At 37.3% G+C, this 16,929-nt stretch overlaps 1 protein-coding gene across 1 annotated transcript in view; it reads left to right on the top strand.

Moving 5' to 3' along the window:
- Positions 1–6,560, top strand: part of LOC102854724 (olfactory receptor 2T11-like) — a 9,602-nt gene extending 3,042 nt beyond the window's left edge. Inside the window, exon 2 of the mRNA XM_006893974.1 lies at positions 5,598–6,560. Within this exon, the coding sequence (XP_006894036.1) occupies positions 5,598–6,560 (963 nt within the window). The remainder of the gene's footprint in view (positions 1–5,597) is intronic.
- The last annotated feature ends 10,369 nt before the right edge of the window (positions 6,561–16,929 follow it).

The following is a 16,929-nucleotide window of genomic DNA, read 5'->3' as shown; positions in this document are numbered from 1 at the left end:
GAGAAAAGTTCAACAATGAATGAATGGAATTCCAAAATCTCTGTAGATGTTCATTGAAATTAACAATAACAATAATAAAAGAATTTTAAAAAAAGCTGTGGCCATGGACTCACAAAAAAACGAAGGATAATCTTTCACAATTCTAATTTATTCATATCTTTAAAACCCCTTTACCTTTTTAAACTAGTATATTCATAGTATTATAACATGGACATTTTTAGTGTAAGAGGAAAAAATTATATTTAGAATTATCCAGCTTGACTCAGTTTAGATGATCCCAATTTTACTGACAATATTAAAAAAGCATCATAGGAATAAGTACATAGACCTTCTTCTTTACATCAGTCCTAATCAAAATGCTGACTTGGGCCAAATCAATATCATAGAACTTCTTTACAGCTTATTTGACTTGGTGCTTGTTGGCATTTACATCCACAATGAGCACAAGTGAGTTGTTAATTCTTCTATCTTAATAACTGATTCAGTGGTCAGGGCAAACATGATAATGGCATAGTGGTCAAGTTTGTTTCTCCTAGGGTATATCTTCTAGGAGTATTTAGTCTGACTTCTGAGACTCAGTGTCTTAGGATGCTAGGAGGTGGGTGATGTATGGATCTTTTTTGTCTTGGGGTTTTAGGGGATTGCTTTTTATATTTGGAGCTGTGGGTCCTCTTCAGAACTGCTTGCTTGGTCTTTAATGCCCTTACTTTAGCTTTAGTTTTGGGAGGGCCAGAGACTTCTTTCTTCGCTTTAGATGTTATCTTCATAAGAAGTCCAGAAAAAGGACTTTTAGGGCTAATATTCTGTCTGCCACAACAGGATTTATTTAATACCAGGTCTATTATTGTATTTTTAAATTTAATAATATTAATTTAATGTTAAATAGTTTTTGAACATTTGTTTCCTGATAATTAAAAGTGTAAGGAAATTTTCTATGGCATCAAATCATGCTTAATGATTATTTTCTTTTATTTATTCAATATAGGGTGAATTTAAACTACATGATTGATAACTATAATAAAATCCTGATGGAAAACAGCATTTGAAGCTCCAGTTATTTTGTAGACAATACTTGGGGCATACTTGAATGAAGATCTACCACAACAAAGGCAAATTGAAAAGAACGAGGAAGCAGTGAGTTAGTTTAATTTAAATTATGCTGGCTAACTTAATCCTTTTGAGCAAAATTTTATTTCTTCTTATGATTTGCATGAAATTTTATAAAAATTATAGGTTTTCCATTTAGCTATTCATGTGTATTTTGCTCAACAGTAATAATATTTATTATAACACTGTAATCACTTTCCCCATTTCTTCCCTAGAGTTCTCATTGCTACAAATCCTTCTATCTTCCCTCTTCCTGCATTCTGGATTTTATATTTGAGCTTGCAACTCTTCTTACCCATCATGGTTGATTATTCTAATCATTGACTACCCCCCTAATATTATTGATTACCTCATAGTCTTGTCTGTTGTTAAGCTAAAAGTTGAGCCTAAATGTGAATTTTTGTTTGATTCAAAAGTGACAAAGGGTTATAATCTTAGGGACTCTACAATTTCTAATGGACCAAATAATCCAACTTTTTTTGGTTTGCTTTTTAACTTTTTTCCACCTTTTTCCTTTTGTGTTTAGTACCTTCTATTGTGATTTCTTTAGAATGCTGCCAGGGATACCGCCTACTTTCAGAAAGTGACTTTTGAGCTAAAATGTAAAGTACTTGTGGAAATTACTATTCACACTGATATTAATATGTGAAGACCAGGCAGGAAGAGAGGCATTAGGTCAAATAAGGAGTTCTAAAGCACAAAATAAAGACATCATTGCGGATGTTTAACAGAGTAACTTGATCAGAGACAGATTTTCATAGGTCGTTTTGTTACCAGACTAAATGGACACAGAGAGAGCAGGGGTTAGAAGGAATTCCACTGGAACAACCCAGATAAAACACAACCATGGTGTGAACAAAGCTATCCAGATGGAAGGCATAAATATGGGTACTAATTTAGTTTAAACTATTTTAAACTTTCAGGGTCATCTTGAAGGATATGTACATGTACAGCCAAGCACAATCAATAAGAGTGCATCTGAATTCCAAAATCAATCTCCATAATAGTCTATGTGTTTCCTACTGCCAAAGGGGTCCTTTAGAGTAGTGAGAGAAGATCTTCACCCTGAAACCCACAGCGTCCCTTTTCAGCAGGAAGTAGCTAAGAGAATACGCCGTCCCCTTTTCCTTATGACTCAGGGTGAATGGCAAAGGATACACTGACAAAGAAGATTAATCAGAACTGGCTTTGACAAGCACTGTGGCATTTGGACAAGAACAAACTGGGAGGAGGGTAGAGAGAATAGTGCAACAATGAATGAGTGGAAGCCCAAAATCTCTGTAAATGTTTATGAAAATTAATAAAATATAATTATAGAAAAAAAAAAGAAAAAAAAAAACTTTCAGGGTAAAATATTTTCATTTCATATGTGACTGGGGAAATGGGGTAGGTGTGTCAGAGATAATAAGATTGGCACAGGATAGAGCAGAGTTTAGGGCTGTCATACACAGGGTCGCTGTGAGTCACAAGTGACTCAATAAGACATAACAACAACATGTATGACAATAAAGTGGTGCCTTACCTGTGATTTAAATTCACTAGAAGCTCCTCAGGAGTAAGATATGGAATATCTACCCATGCAATTCACAGACTCCTGAAAACCTGTTGGAATATCAGCTATGAGTCAATTCTGACTCATTGGCAATGATTTTGGAGTTTTATATATTATAGAAGAAAAATCATCCCATTTCCTTAGAAGAGATTATTGTTGTTATTGTTATGTACCATGGAGTCTGAAACAAGTCATAGCTTATTCTCCAGTGGGACATCAATTACATAGAAGGAAATTGCCTGTCTTCCATCAGTGTGCCTGATGGATTTGAACTAAGTACCTTTGTGTCGACAGCACAGCTCCTTGCTACTAAATCATCAGAATGACTTACATTTACTAAAAGGTTTTGGTTTTTTTAGAATAAAATAGAACTTAAATTAACTATGGACTGCATTATTTGATCAGTTTAATTACCAAAATGCTTTGGGGAAATAGAATGGAATTTAATGGATCACTAAATTGAGAATCATTGTCATTTGATATCAGAAATTTGTCAATAATGTATTTGGGGAGGATTGATAAATAAAAAAATAACTTAGTGCTAAATTACAGAGCAACTTGACCACAGTAGTCAAAGGGAGATTTGCACTGAGGTAATTTTTTTTTCTTTTTTTTTTTTCTTTTGGGGGGTGGCGGGGACAGGGGCACGCGCGGTGTGTGTCGAGGGGAACCTGGGCTAGCACGCCAAGCCAGTCGGCCAAGAGCGCTGAAGGTCGCGCGCAGAACGCCACCGCCTCGCCACCCCGGTAATTTCTTTTTTACACTGGTTCAAACACATAAGTTGCTCAGAGAAAGAAAAGATAATCTACTCTCATAAAAGTTTTATAGGAAATTATATGGGAATTTCTGCTTTGTCTTATAATGTTGATTTGAGTCAGAATTGACTCAAGGTACACACAGTCAATAAAAATGAAAATCACTTCATAGGTTAGCTTTAGGTTTTACAGATTAGTCTTTCCTGATTTTATAGGTCACTTTTCATTATTATTACTATTCTCTTTGATACTATTTTGTTGCTACTATTTTTTATCCTTTTTTAATACCAAAAATAAATTTCCAGTATGTAAAAGAATACCAAAGTGGATTATTCACTCTCACCATTGCTTGAATCAGGATTAACTCATAGTTGACCCTACAACAAGTTTAAGAGGCTGTCAGTTACACGGGGTGAGATTGCTCATCTGTCTCCCCTGAGCTGCAGGTAAATGCGAAGCTCCAGAGATAACCCACCTCAGGTTAGCAGCATAACTCTCTAAGGACTAATCCACCAGAGCACCTGTTAAATGTGCATGCAAACAGAAATTTATTTTATTTATTTGTTTCATCATAAGCATGTTGTCTATCATCCACGTGTATATTTACAAAAATTAACAATATCTTTTATTTTTTTTATTTATTGCAACAATCCTACATAGTAGGACATATAGTATGTTGTTGTCTGTAGCAAGGGTACAAACAGTAAAATTGTAGTGCATATGTTTTCCCCTTGATCAGACTTTCCTTTTTACACACATTACCTTTCTCAGGACAATAAGATCTACATTTGAGGGAAATACGTGTATTACTGGATTTATTATTTTCTTTTCAATTTAAACACTCAAATTATTGTTCCATCAAGAAAAAAATAGTCATGAAAATATTTTTCTGAGTGTTAGCCTGTTGTTACCACCTTCTTATTCACAGTTTACAATCAGGTCCATAGAAGCAAGCAGAGATAAGCATAGGCAGGCATCTTGCTCAGTTAATTTCTTCTTTCAGTGTATCTTTTGAAAATGGCTTTAAGAAACCAGTTTTTCTTCTTAATTGTATTTGTTTCCCTCCTAAGCCTACAATAGCAATGAAGACAATGCAGGGAATCACCTTAGGAATAATATCTTCCTTTTAAGGGCTTTTATTCTGGAAGATGTGTTGCACATAAATGATAAAATCAAGAAACAATTTCAAGGCTGATGTGCTGGGAGGATAATGAGGTAGTGGAAGCAACTATGAGATGATTCACATTTAGGCACAACCAAAAAAATGGTAAAAAGGAAAGCAAGAACAGCAGAATAGCCAAACAACATGAAGCTCCAACAAATGCATAAACTGATAATTGCCTGTTATTTATTTTACTCTCTTTTAGTTTTCAATCAATCAGTTAATTAATCATCCAATCTTTGCCTGAACTATACTTTGTGGTAATGAAACTCTGGTGGCCTAATGAGTAAGGAGTTATACTCTCAACCCCAAAGGAAGTGGTTTGAATCCGTTAGCTGCTTTGAGGGAATAAACTGGCCAGTCTCCTTCCATGTAATTTGCAGCCTCTCAAAGCTGGCTGGAAGGTCAGCTAAGAGTTGGTTCTGACCGGATGGCAGTGAAGGGTTTTTGAAGATAATTAAGCAAATCACTGAAATACAAGTAGATCAGTTAAAACTTTACTCCCTGTAAGCAAACATCATTACCTTGGTCTACATATACATATTAAAGAAGAACTCTGGTGGCCTGGTGGTAAGGAGTTGCATTGCCAATCCGAAGGCACTTGATTTGAATTTATCAATATCTCCATGGGAGAAAGATGGAAAAATGAGAGATTTCTCATGTTATTTGTTTATTTATGTTGTTATGTGATATTGAGTAATCTGCAACCCATAGTGACTCTGTGTACAAATGCTCTGAATCCTGACTGATCCTTATCTGGTCTCATTCACTGACATATCTACGTCCATTATCCCAGTTACTGTGTCATTCCATTGGGATATATATATATTCTTCAATAAGAATTTGAGCCATTTTCAATGCTGCTTGATTAGCTTGATTTCTTTAGTGTTCCATCCTGGAATAATTTATCTGGAACAATATATTCTCTGAGGCGTCATCTCCATGGTAGTTTTCTCCCTTGCTCAACATCTCACTTTCTTTTCTGGTTTTTGTGACTTCTGTTCACTTGGATTTGTCCTAGACTCTGGCAATGAAGAACGGCACTTCAACTTCTGATTTTATCCTCTTGGGGCTTCTGGTGAGCAGCCGGATGACAGGATTTGTCTTCACAGTGATTCTTGCTATTTTCGTGGTGGCTGTAACTGCAAATTTGATGATGATATTTTTGATTCAGGTGGACTCCCGCCTCCACACACCTATGTACTTTTTGCTCAGCCAGTTGTCTATCATGGACACTCTTTTCATTTGTACGACTGTCCCAAAGCTCTTAGTTGACATGGTATCACAAGAGAAGACCATTTCCTTCGTGGGCTGTGGCATCCAAATATTTCTTTATTTGACCATGATTGGTTCAGAGTTCTTTCTTCTAGGCCTGATGGCCTATGACCGCTATGTGGCCGTCTGTAACCCACTCCGGTATCCAGTCCTGATGAACCGCAAGGTATGTCTCCTTCTGGCTGCTGGTGCCTGGTTTGGTGGGTCTCTTGATGGCTTTTTGCTCACTCCCATCACCATGAATGTCCCCTATTGTGGCTCCCGCAACATCAACCATTTCTTCTGTGAAATCCCTGCAGTTCTAAGACTAGCCTGTGCAGACACATCATTGTACGAAACTCTGATGTACATCTGCTGTGTACTCATGCTGCTCATCCCAATCTCTATCATCTCCACTTCCTACTCTCTCATCTTGTTAACAGTCCACCGCATGCGCTCTGCAGAAGGCCGGAAAAAAGCTTTTACCACTTGCTCATCTCACTTGACTGTGGTCAGCATTTTCTATGGGGCTGCCTTCTACACCTATGTGCTGCCCCAGTCATTCCACACCCCTGAGCAAGACAAGGTAGTGTCAGCTTTCTACACCATCATCACACCTATGCTCAACCCTCTGATCTACAGCCTCAGGAATAAGGATGTTATGGGGGCATTAAAAAAAGTATTTGCACGGTGTTCATCTGCTCATAAAGTAACATCCAATAATGCTTAGAGATTCAACCAGAGGAAACCTGATGACCTTTTATCACACTTTCCCCCATACAATCTCCTCAATCTTTTTTCACAGATTTTTTCCCGCATCTATTAAAGTGTGCTTAGTATTTTAACCCTTTCTGAATTTTCTTCGGCTGTAAAAGGAGCAAGGATAACATGTGGACGCCTGAGTTCAACCGTGGCTAACTTTATAAATGGAAACTCTTCCTATCAGTTACATCCACAGTACCAAAATGGTAGCTAAAAGGTCATGCATGTCTCTTCTGCTCTGCTGCATTTACTTCTCCTACTTCTGGGTACAATATTTGTTACAAAAGTTGTAGGATTTATTAGGCAGTAGGTTGAGGGAGGAGAGGGAGAAGTCAAAGAATAGCACACAGTGAGAGTTCAGGTTTATTACAGCAACACAAATGGGAGAAACTTCTGGTTTCCTCAATCATCCAGCAAGCTTCTTCTCACAGCTGTCTCAAATTAGCTTACGTTTCAATCATCCAGCAAGTAAAACCTCTGGATCTATCTTCATGTGCCTCCGTCTGGCCAGCAAGCAAATCCTCTGACTCTGTATATAGACATATCTTGCTACAATCTCTCATCAGCCTGGTTCGCTCTCTAATGTTGGCCTCACAGCTGTTTATGATGCTGGAGATGAGCCACATGTATGCAGTTTAGTCAACTAGAAACCATGCCCCCAGGTGGCACTAAAATAATGGATGAAAAAAGTAAAAAAGCCTAACACACATAAAGTAAAAAGTTGTTTCAACAGTTATGCATAGAATTTTTGTGACATATAAAAAACTTAGTAAGTTCATCATCCGGTGCTGAGTCTTGCCTACAAGAGGGAAACACACACACACACACACACACACACACACATTAAAATTCAAAGGAATATTTTTACTCTGAACATGCCTCTTTTATAATTAAATCAGCATTAAACAAATAAAATCACATTCTTTTTTTTAAAAAAATATTTTCTCTTCTGGTTGTGTACCATCAAATCAGATCTGACTGGCACAGGGGGAGAATATCCCTCCTTCTACAGCAGAGAATCTGGTGGATTTGAACAGTGAACCTTCAGGATTGCTGTTAAAATCACTTTCTAAATTATTGATATTTTTTTAAGTGCCAAGAACTATGTGGTAGTATTTATACTAATAAAGTACAGCAGTAGAAAAGCAAAAATGACAGATAATAGTAATAACATAAATTTTATCTTTTTCTCCACTGTTAAAATTTACTCGGGCTCTAAGTGAATCTTTACTTCTCTTTACCTTATTGTTGCTGCTGCTGTTGTTGTTAGACGCCATCAAGTAGAGTACGACACATTGTGACCCTATGAACAACCTATCTGAACATTGTTCTATCCTTTACTATCCTCATAATCTCTGACACACGCCAGCCCTTTGCCACAGTCACAGTGTCAATCCATCTGGTGGAGAGTGTTCCACTTTATCACTGCCCTTCTGCCTTCCTAACCATGATGTCTCTTTCCAGAGAATAACATCTAGCAACATTACCCAAAATGTATGAGACAAAGCTTCACCATCTTTGTCTCCAAGTAGCGCTCTGGTTGAACCTTTTCCAAGCCATATCTGTTTCGATAGTCCAAAGGATTCTGAGCACTCTTCTCCAACACCACAGTTCAAAAGCATCAATTCTTCTTCAATCATCCTTATTCATTGTCCAGCTCTCGGACGCATAACAAATTACTGAAAAGACCATGGCCTGGATCAGGCACAGTACTCAAACTGACATCATTACTCCACAATCATTTAGAGAAGTCCCTGAATATAGACTTTCCCAGTGCAATATGTCTTCTGATATACTGACTACTAGTAATAGGGGTATTGATTGTTGATCTAAATAAGATGAAGTAATTGACAATCTTGGTCCTTTCTTCATCCATCACAATATTGCTTATTCCGACAGTGCCAAAAAAATAAAAATTTGTTTACTTGATATTGAGATGTAATCCATATTGAGTTCTGATCTGATACTAAAAGTCAAATACTAGACCACAAGATGAATGAACTTAATTGAACTGCTGAGTGAATGATTTGTCAAGCATCACTTGCTTAATCAGGAGAGGAGTAGACTCAATATAATATTTAACATCAGAAAGAAGCATTGTGCCTCCTTAAGAATACAAGAACGGTAGGAGGTATCTCACTCCCTGATTTCAAATCCTACTACACTGCCATAGTGGTCAAGACAGCATGGTACTGGTACAATGACAGACACATAGATCAATGGAATCGAATTGAGAATCCAGAGATCAACCCATCTATCTATGGTCAACTGATCTTTGACAAGGAGATGAAATCAGTGAAGTGGGGGAACGACAGCCTTTTTAACAAATGGTGTTGGCAAAATTGGAAAAATATCTGCAAAAGACTCAAGCAAGACCCACACCTCACTCCATACACAAAAACCAACTCAAGGTGGATCATGGACCTAGGACTAAAACCAAGGACTATGAAATTCATTACAGAAAAGCTAGGAACAACACTAGAAGTCCTAATCCACAACATAAACAGTCTTCCCAGTATCCTGGAAAAGCTACAACCAGGAGAAGATAACATAGATGAATGGGACCTTCTAAGACTCAAATCCATATGCACATCCAAAAACTTCTCCAGTAGGGTAAAAAGGGAAGCCACTGACTGGGAAAAAGTATTCGGTAATAACATATCAGATAAGGGACTTATATCCAGAATTTATGAAATACTTGAGCACCACAACAAGATAAAGGTAAATAATCCAATAGAAAAATGGGCACAGGATATGAACAGGCACTTCACCGAAGACGACATTCAGATGGCTAACAAACACATGAAGAAATGCTCAAAATCCCTAGCCCTAAGAGAGATGCAAATTAAAACAACTATGAGATATCATTTCACCCCAGTCAAAATAGCAAAATTTAACAGAACAGCAAGCAACAAATGCTGGCGAGGTTGTGGAGAAACTGGAACCCTGATTCACTGTTGGTGGGAGTGTAAAATGGTGCAATCCCTGTGGAAAGCAGTATGGCGCTTTCTCAAAAAGTTGCAAATAGAGATACCATTTGACCCAGCAATTCCACTACTGGGAATATACCCTGAAGAGACCATAGCTGACATCCAAGCAGATATATGCACACCCATGTTTATTGCAGCTTTGTTCACAATAGCAAGGAGTTGGAAACAACCTAAGTGCCCATCAACAAACGAATGGCTAGAGAAGCTGTGGTATATTCGCACAATGGAATACTATGCTGCATTAAAAAACAAGGAACTCATGCAATATTATTCAAAATGGTTGACTCTGGAGAACATGCTGAGTGAAATATCCCAGTCACAAAAGGACAAATATTACATGATGCCACTGTTGTAGAATGAGACTGTCCTTGGGGTTGGGGAGAGACTGAGTAAGATGAGTTCAGTAATGTATACTGCACTGAAACAGAGGAGGGAGAGAACCGTCTAAAAGAGAGATGTAACTGGGTATTTCTGTCATCACAGGAGACTAGAGCGAGGGCTACATGGGGGAGGGGACCTGGGGGAGTGTTTGTAAAACAATGAAAGAATCTTTTCTTTTACTTTTCCATAATTTTTGGACTCATGTACTTATAACTTGTTAGTCAAATTTGTGTCTTCTAGGTTGCAACACCCCCATGATACATCTTGAAGGATATGTACATGTACAGCCAAGCACAATCAATAAGAGTGCATCTGAATTCCAAAATCAATCTCCATAATAGTCTATGTGTTTCCTACTGCCAAAGGGGCCCTTTAGAGTAGTGAGAGAAGATCTTCACCCTGAAACCCACAGCGTCCCTTTTCAGCAGGAAGTAGCTAAGAGAATACGCCGTCCCCTTTTCCTTATGACTCAGGGAGAAGTCTCTCTCAGGGAGGAGTGATAGGGAATGGCAAAGGACACACTGACAAAGAAGATTAATCAGAACTGGCTTTGACAAGCACTGTGGCATTTGGACAAGAACAAACTGGGAGGAGGGTAGAGAGAATAGTGCAACAATGAATGAATGGAAACCCAAAATCTCTGTAAATGTTTATGAAAATTAATAAAATATAATTATAGAAAAAAAAAGAACCATTGTGCCACCTTTTGTGTTATTATTATAGCAGTTGTTGTTATGTGCAGTACAAGAGAGTAAATAAAACAAGATCCTATCATGGAAGAACAACTTCCTATCTCCTAAGTTTGTGTAATCTTACACCACAATTGAAGTCACTTTATGTCTTAATTGAGTGGCATGAAACACCCTTGAAGAATCTTTAGAAGAAATGTGGCATGATGAAGTTGCTACTTTTTTTTTTTACTTTAAATTCTTTCTTGTTTTGTTTTGTTTAATATTTAAATTTATTAATTTCAGTAAAAATTTACGGAGACTTTAGATTTCAGTTCATTCATTGTTGCACTTTTCTCTCCTCCCAAGCCTCCCCCCACCAGTACACTACTGTCTTGGAAAAGTAAAGTTCTTTCATTGTCTTACAAACCCTCCCCCAGGTCGACTCCACTGTGTATCCTTCGTTCTAGACTCCTGTCATGACAAAAATACCTAATCACATACCCTTTTAAACAGTTTTCTCCCTCATCTGTTTCAATGCAGTATACATTATTGAACCCATCTTTCTCAGTCTCCCCCCCACCCTGAGGTCAGTCCTGTTTTACAACAGTGGCGCTATGCAGTATTTGTCCTTTTCTGACTGAGATACTTCACTCAGCATAATATCCTGCAGTGTCACCCATTTTGAATAATATTGCATGAGTTCTTTGTTTTTCAATGCAGCATAGTATATACCACAGCTTCTCTATCCATTCATTTGTTGATGGGCACCTAGGTTGTTTCCAACTCCTTGCTATTGTGAACAAAGACGCAATAAACATGGGTGTGTGTATATCTGCTTGGATGTCAGTTATGGTCTCTTTGGGGTATATTCCCAGTAGTGGAATTGCTGGGCCAAATGGTATGCCTATTTGCAACTGTTTTAAAAAGCACCATACCGCCTTCCACAGTGGTTGCACCATTTTACACTCCCACCAACAGTGAACAAGGGTTCCAGTTTCTCCACAACCTCACCAGCATTTGCTGCTTGCTGTTCTGTTAAATTTTGCTATTCTGACTGGAGTGAGATGACATCTCATAGTTGTTTTAATTTGCATCTCTCTTAGAGCTAGGGATTTTGAACATTTCTTCATGTGCTTGTTAGCCATCTTAATGTCTTCTTCGATGAAGTGTCTGTTCATATCCTGTGCCCATTTTTATATTGGATTATTTACCTTTATCTTGTTGTGGTGTGAAGTTGCTACTTTTAAAAGGATCATTTTGGCTCGAGTGTTAAGAATAAAAGAGAGGAAAAGGTACATAAATGAGAGCAATTTAGGAGGCTTCAAAGACAAAAAAAAAACCAAAAAGTAAATGTAGTAATAAAAGAAGATTCTGGATCTGATCTTTTTTTTTTTTCTTCTTTTTTTTTCTTTAGTAACAGCCAACTGGATTCAGCTCATGGATTTAATTTTGTTCAGCTTGCAGACTTGGAGACAAGTGGCTTTAAAATAGAATGTTGTTGGATTGTGTTGGCTTATTGTGTTTTGTGTGTTTTTTTCTGAGACTAGGGAGACTATTAAAATGGTGAGTTTGAGAGGGAGAAAGCAAAGCTCAGTGGTTAATAAGTTTCAAATGACTGTTCTATAATTGACAACTCAAGACATCCATTGGAAAGGATACTGCCTGCCATTATTAAATAAGCCAGGGCCTAGTGGTGCCTCTTCTCTGTCTTTTTTTATACTTTCCCTAATAAAACCCTTTCTCTCTCCATCATAATTATCTCTCATATATTGGAGTCTATTTATACAGCCACTGTATCAATACATATTGTTAAATATTTCCTCACTCACCTTTCCTTATCCTCCACTTTTTCAAGCATGATGCCTTTTCCCAAAGACAGAAACCTCCTAAGAGCATATCCAAAGTATGTGAGATGAAATTTCACCATTCTTGCCTCCAAAAAGCACCCTGGTTTCTCTTCCTCCAACATAGTTGGCCTAACAGTAGCCACCAATTGACAGTTAAAGCTCAACTTTACCTATCAAATTAAACATATGTGTTCATTCTTTTCATAGTCCATGTACTCTTCTCCAACACTACAACACAAAGTTATTAATTCTTCTTTTATCATCCTTAGTCATTGTCCAACTTTCAGATGCATAGGGACTAACTGAAAAAGAATATGGCTCAAATCAGCTGCTCCTTAGTCTTTAAACTGACATTATTACTCCTTAACAACTCGGGAGAGGTACTTGACAGAAGATTTCCCCAAACACATCTTTTTTTTTATTTCTCAATGGTTAAAACCAACCTTATTGATTGTGTATCCAAGAGAGGCGAAATCAATTGACAAGTTCAGTTCTTTCTCTTAAATTTTTAAGATGAAGTTGTTTATGGACCCAGTGGTGAGGAGTTTTGTCTTGGTGTTGCGATATAATCTATATTGATGACTGTAGACTTTGGTCTTCTGCAGAAAGTGTTTAAAGACTTCTTCACTTTCATCCAAGTAATGTGTCATTTTTATAACACAGGTTATTGATAGAATTTTCTCTAATCCTGATGCTATATTCGTCATCAAATTTACCTTCTCTAATGATTTACTCAAGATACAGATTGAATAGGTATTGTCCTTACACACAACTTCCTTGATTTTAACTATGCAACATTCTCTTTTGCTCACACAACTGCTTTATGGTCTAGATACACATCTCACATGACCACAATTGAGTTTTCTGGGATTCCTTATTTCTCAGTATTAGCCATAATTTGTTATGACCCACACAGTCAAATGCCTTTGCCAAGAAAAATATATAGTCATGTATAATTTAGCAGATGATATTTATACATTCATATCAGTCTACTCAACTCATCTCAATGACGCCAAGCTGACACTTCAGTGGGTTTTCAAGATTATAAATTACATAGAAGTAGATTGCTTGTGATTCTCCTAAAGAGTGATGATGTTCTGAAGTTTTCAGAAAGGTGTTGCTATGGCAGAAAATGCAAGATTTTAAATACTCAGCCAAAGTCTGGGGTGGCCAACAAAAATTTATTTCTCTCAAAGAATAACAGCTAATGCTCAAACAGTTTTGACCCTGAGGGAAAGCAAAAACTGGGTTTATATACAGAGATTGGTCATGGGAGGTATACACATAGTTCCTTGTGGTTGACAGTTGGTATTTCTTCACTTTTGGAAGTCATATTGTTTCTACCTTCTCATGGATGTCCAGGCCCGAGGCCAGGTACAGAATCTCAGGGAGTTGTAATCAAGCTTTGTCATCGTAAATGTCTTTACGTAAAGCTTAGTAACACATGTTATTGTCAAAATTATTGAGGCATATATTTCTTAAAATAACTGTCAGAACAAAATGTTTTCTCTAATGCTAACATATAAAACGGCTTCTCTAACACTTAACGTATAACCTGCTACTACAGTGTGATTTTGTATTAGTAGTGTAACGCTTAAAAGACTAGACCACTGCTACTGCTGTTGTTATTTTTAAGTACAAAAGAATCAGAACAAAACCATAGGTGATCCACTAGTTGGTTTCCAGAAGCAGTTAATCGCACAGGAGGAGATTGTCCATCCTTCTCCTGTGGAGCAGCTGGTGGATTTGAGCCACTTGTCTTCAGAATTGCAGTGCCATTTCTTACCACTAGGCTACAAGCCCTCTCTACTAGGCCACTAGAAATTCCATATTCATAGTTGTACATATTTTAAATACATTTCTATTAACAAGATACACTTTAAATACATCTGCATATATAGTAAAGTCAACAAAGGGGCTTGTTTTATGAGATTCTATCATAAGCAAGCACTTACGCTGAAGAGTTTCTGGTTCTGACAACTTGGGATAGAAGTTTTGAGAGACATTAAGGCAACCTGGTGATAACACTGATTCCACGTTCTCTTATAAATTCAGCTTGAATTTATGGCATTTCTCTGTCTATGCACTGTTCCAGCCATTTTTTTTATGAGCTTGTCAACATCTTATTTGCATGCAATGTTGTTGTTGTTAGTTGTCATAGAGCTAAGTAAGATTGATAGCAACCCTATGAACAACAGATAAGAATTCTTTTATCCTGTACCAACCTCACAATCTCTGACACCCTCGAGCCCATTGCTGTAGTCACTACCTTGAGGATTTTCCTCTTCTTCACTGTGCCTCCACTTTCCCAAGCATGAGATCCTTGTTCAACGAATAATCTCTCCAAGCAACATCCAAGTCATAGTAATATTTTTATAATTTTCACTATGTATTGGATCACCTTTTTTGGGAACATAAACAAATGTGTATCTCTTCTAGTGAGTTGTCCAGGTAATTGTCTTCCAGATTTCTTAGCATAAACTGACACTTCCAGTGTTGCATATGTTTGTTGACTTTTTTGCCAATGTTTACAATCAATCTTAAACTTTTTCCTTTATCACTGTTGGTTCCTCATCACATGCTACTTCCTAAAATAGTCCTGTGTTAGTGAAGTACACCTGATAGAGTGACTCTGTGCATTCTCTCCATTTCTTTTGATGCTTCCTGGGTCATTCAAGATTTTGATGATTGCAGAATCATGTCTCTGAGTTGTGGTGTTGAAAAAGAACACTGACTATTCAATGGACTGCCAAGAGAGCAAATTAATATTGAAGAAATTGCAGCCAGGGTACTCTTTGAAAGAAAGGATGGTGAAGCTTTATTTTACCTATTTTACGTATGTTTTTAGGAGATGATGGTCCTTAGAGGAGAACATCATATTTGGAAGGTGGAGGGTAAACCAAAGAGAGAAAAACCCTCAATGAAACGGCATGACACAGTGACTATGACAATTGCTTAAGTATATCAGAGATGAAAAGCATAGCAAAGAATAAGGCAAGGTTCAGACTATTTTTTGTGGGGTTACTGTGAGTCTTAGTTGACAGAACTTAATAATAGAAACAACAAGGTAAATTAGCATAACATAGTCCACAATGATAATATTCTTCATACTACTTTGGTCACTAAAGACTAGGATCTTAAAAGCTTACCAGCACTATTACCAGCTCAGACAGTAATCTTGTAATGAAAGTTTACCGAATACTCCTGGGCCTCTACAAGAAAAAGACTGATAACCTGATTACAAAATGAACAAAGAACATGGGAAGAAGTTTCACAGAGAAAGATATTCAAATAGCCAACAGACACATGAAGAAATGTTCAAAATCACTGGCTATAAGAGAGGTGCAAATCAAAACCACAATGAGATACTATTTCACTCCAGTAGAAGTGGTAAAGTTTAACAGGACAGCAAGTAATCAATGTTGGAGAAGATGTGGTGAGATAAAAACTCTTACACATTGTTGGTGGGATTATTCAATGGTACAACCATTCTGGAAGGCAGTTTCCTCTAAAAGCGGAACATAGAAATTCTGTATGTCTCAGCTATTCCATTGAGAACTGAGGAACAAGCAGACTTTTATCACAATGTTCATATCAGCATTATTCACCATTGCAAGAACATGGAAACAGCCCAGTCCAAGCACAAGCAAATGGACTGAGAAATTATGGTATATTCACACAATAGAAAACTATGCAACATGCAGGAGCAATCCTTTTTTAAATTAGTACCTAACTTGGGAGAGTCTGGAGGTTTATGCTGAGTGAAATAACTCAGTCCCACAGGGACAAATACTGTATAAAACTAGTATTGTAGAACAAGAATGAGAATCCAAAGTGGGAGTAAGGGTAGGAGCAGAGGGATGAGGATGTGTGTGTGGGGTGGGTGGGTGGGTGGGGGTGAGATTAATCATGGCATTGTATAATTTGATGGGGGTGATGGAAATGGGAAGTATCTGGTATGGAAAACAATGTATTCGAATTTTGTAAATAAAGTAGTATAAAAATATAAAATAGAATGTATATGAATGATTGTATGAAACACAATGTATAATATGCACATAAATGAAACATTTTTTAAAGGCATTGTTATATGAAAATCAATTAAAAAAATATTAAAAAAATAAAGCTTGCCGGCAGTGACTAAGATGCAACTGTTGGTCTCATTCTGTCAGTAGGAAAGAATAGAGAATAAATGAGAAAATATGCTGAAGCAATCAGTCCAAATGACTAATAGACCAAGCAAAAGTAAACCACCATAACCCTGAGACAATAAACAGTGTCGTTATCACCTCTGATCACTCTAAAAGAGATTATGCTTGAAGATCCTATGTATAGTGAGGAGAAATGTGGAGTAAACAGGAAAGAGAGAGAGAAGGAAAGAGGGAGGGAGGAAAGGAGTGAGGAAAAGGAAGAAAGGAAGGAAGGAAGGAAAGAAGGAAGGAAGGAAG

This window comes from Elephantulus edwardii, unplaced genomic scaffold (assembly GCF_000299155.1).
Source record: "Elephantulus edwardii isolate Elephantulus edwardi_28Jun2011 unplaced genomic scaffold, EleEdw1.0 scaffold00133, whole genome shotgun sequence".
NCBI lineage: Eukaryota > Metazoa > Chordata > Mammalia > Macroscelidea > Macroscelididae > Elephantulus > Elephantulus edwardii.
This window is presented reverse-complemented; position numbering and strand designations above follow the sequence as displayed.